The 2000-nt window shown below is 40.4% G+C and overlaps 1 protein-coding gene across 1 annotated transcript; it reads left to right on the plus strand.

Moving 5' to 3' along the window:
* The first annotated feature begins 467 nt into the window (after positions 1-467).
* On the plus strand, positions 468-1181 carry LOC111617258 (ribonuclease H-like). Its single transcript, XM_023358579.1, has one exon. It carries the CDS (start codon positions 468-470, stop codon positions 1179-1181), a length of 714 nt encoding a protein of 237 aa, XP_023214347.1.
* The last annotated feature ends 819 nt before the right edge of the window (positions 1182-2000 follow it).

Below are 2000 nucleotides of genomic sequence, written 5' to 3' on the forward strand. Positions count from 1 at the left end.
TCTTGTCACACATCTCAAGAAACGCATGGGGATTGAGCTTTAGAAGCAATAGGCTAATTTACCAAGCCTCAGTGGAGCCAGGTATTTTATACGGAGTCCAAATATGGCATGAAGCCCTAAACAATATTCACGTAAGGAAGAAGATTTTATCGATCCAACGGAGAACAACCATTAAAGTCTGTAGGGCTTATAGAACAGCACCGACAGATGCTCTCTGTGTTTTGGCCCACCTACTCCCAATACACCTTAGAGCGAGGGAAGTGGTGTGGAGATGGTATACAACAAACATCGACCTGCAGGACCTCAATGAAGAAACAATAAAACAAAATATCAAAAACGGTATCCTCCCACCCAATAGTGAGCAATGGATAGAGAACATCAAAAAGCACAGCATAGAGAAAGAAGAAAAGAACTACAAACAGTTTATCCATCCTACTGACGAAAACAAGTACAAAATTATCTTCGATATGACAAACACTAAAAGTAAAAGCTCAAACTGGATCATCCACACTGATGGCTCCAAGACAACTACTGGAGTTGGGGCAGGCATTATCATCACAAACAATAAAGGTAAACACGTCTATCAGGCGAGCCTAAAAATGGCTCCTCACTGCACCATAACTCAAGCTGAGTTGTGGGCTGTCAACAGGTCATTAGCCTATATTGATACTAATATGAACAACTCCAAAAAAACAATAGAAGTAAATGTAGACAGTAGGGTGGTGTTACATACTCTAAATAACCAAAGAAAAAACTCAACTTTAGCTAAGGAGGCAATACAGCTAGCCCAAAGAATAGCAGGCACAAATAACTTAATTATTCAATGGATGAAAGCTCATGGGGGTCATGAGGGAAATGAAAGGGCCGACAAACTAGCGAAAAAAGCTGCAACTACCGATTCCAAAATTACGTATAGTAGGGTTCCTAAGACTGAAATACACAATCACCTTCATGAAATTGTCGAAGAACTGTGGCAAAGGGAGTGGGAGATCTCCAACACTGGGAGAAGCTGTTACAACTTCATCCCAAGGATACAGGATAGGAAAAAAATAAGACATTTAAACCAGGCTATGAAATCACCCAGTGCTTTACTGGGCATGGAAACTTTGGATCATACCTTTTCAGATTTGGTAAGGCAACAACAAACACATGCGAGACCGACAACATTGAAGACAACGTAACGCATTTCCTATACTACTGCACTATGAGGATAAACAGCAGCAGCTTTACAGAGAATGCATAATGCAGGAGATGACTTGGCCTCCACAGGAAAAAGACATATTCAATAACAAGGACCTTTTGCGTCATCTCACCAAATTCATCAAAAACACCGGGAAACTAGCAATCCCATCGCAGAGCAGTGAACAATCTCAGACCAGGAATAACCTACCTGTTCTTGAGGACAATACAAGCGAGGACATCAGTGATGAAAGTTTCACCAATAGCGAAGAGGATCTCTGAAACGAACTGACCACCGTGTTGTTAATGTTTCTCTGTTAGACGATTGTAACCATCTGTTCCTATAAATGTATCAGGACCAATTACTATGTAAATACTGTAATCTGTATTAGGCAATGTTAGCCTATTTTTATATCTATCTCTGTTTTTTTTTTTTTTTAATAAATGCGGTGCCGCGGCCCATGGATCCCCACCCTTGCCTTCCTTCCCCACCCCTTTTTAATCTAGTTACTTTCACTTTTCTTCTCACTTCTTTTCCTCACTACAGGGCTAAGTTTGTCTTGAACAGACAGCTCTCTACTTAACTTTATACTTATCTTATCTTATCCGAATATTGAGGCACTTAGGACAAGGTACGGGTGACAACCTTAACTCTTTCGAAGGACGGGCGACTACTGCCTCACTTTGTTGTTCTGTTCTAATGTTGAAATCGAAATATTAGGTTGAAAGGTGATGAGAAAGCGTCGTTATTAGGCCTCAGAACTTAACAGATGTTTAGCTCCCAGGTGTAAAAGTTGACAGTTATTTAACGAAAGTATAGA

The sequence above is a fragment of the Centruroides sculpturatus genome, unplaced genomic scaffold, assembly GCF_000671375.1.
Source record: "Centruroides sculpturatus isolate CEXI.00-Female unplaced genomic scaffold, Cexi_2.0 scaffold96, whole genome shotgun sequence".
In the NCBI taxonomy this organism is placed as follows: Eukaryota; Metazoa; Arthropoda; class Arachnida; order Scorpiones; family Buthidae; genus Centruroides; species Centruroides sculpturatus.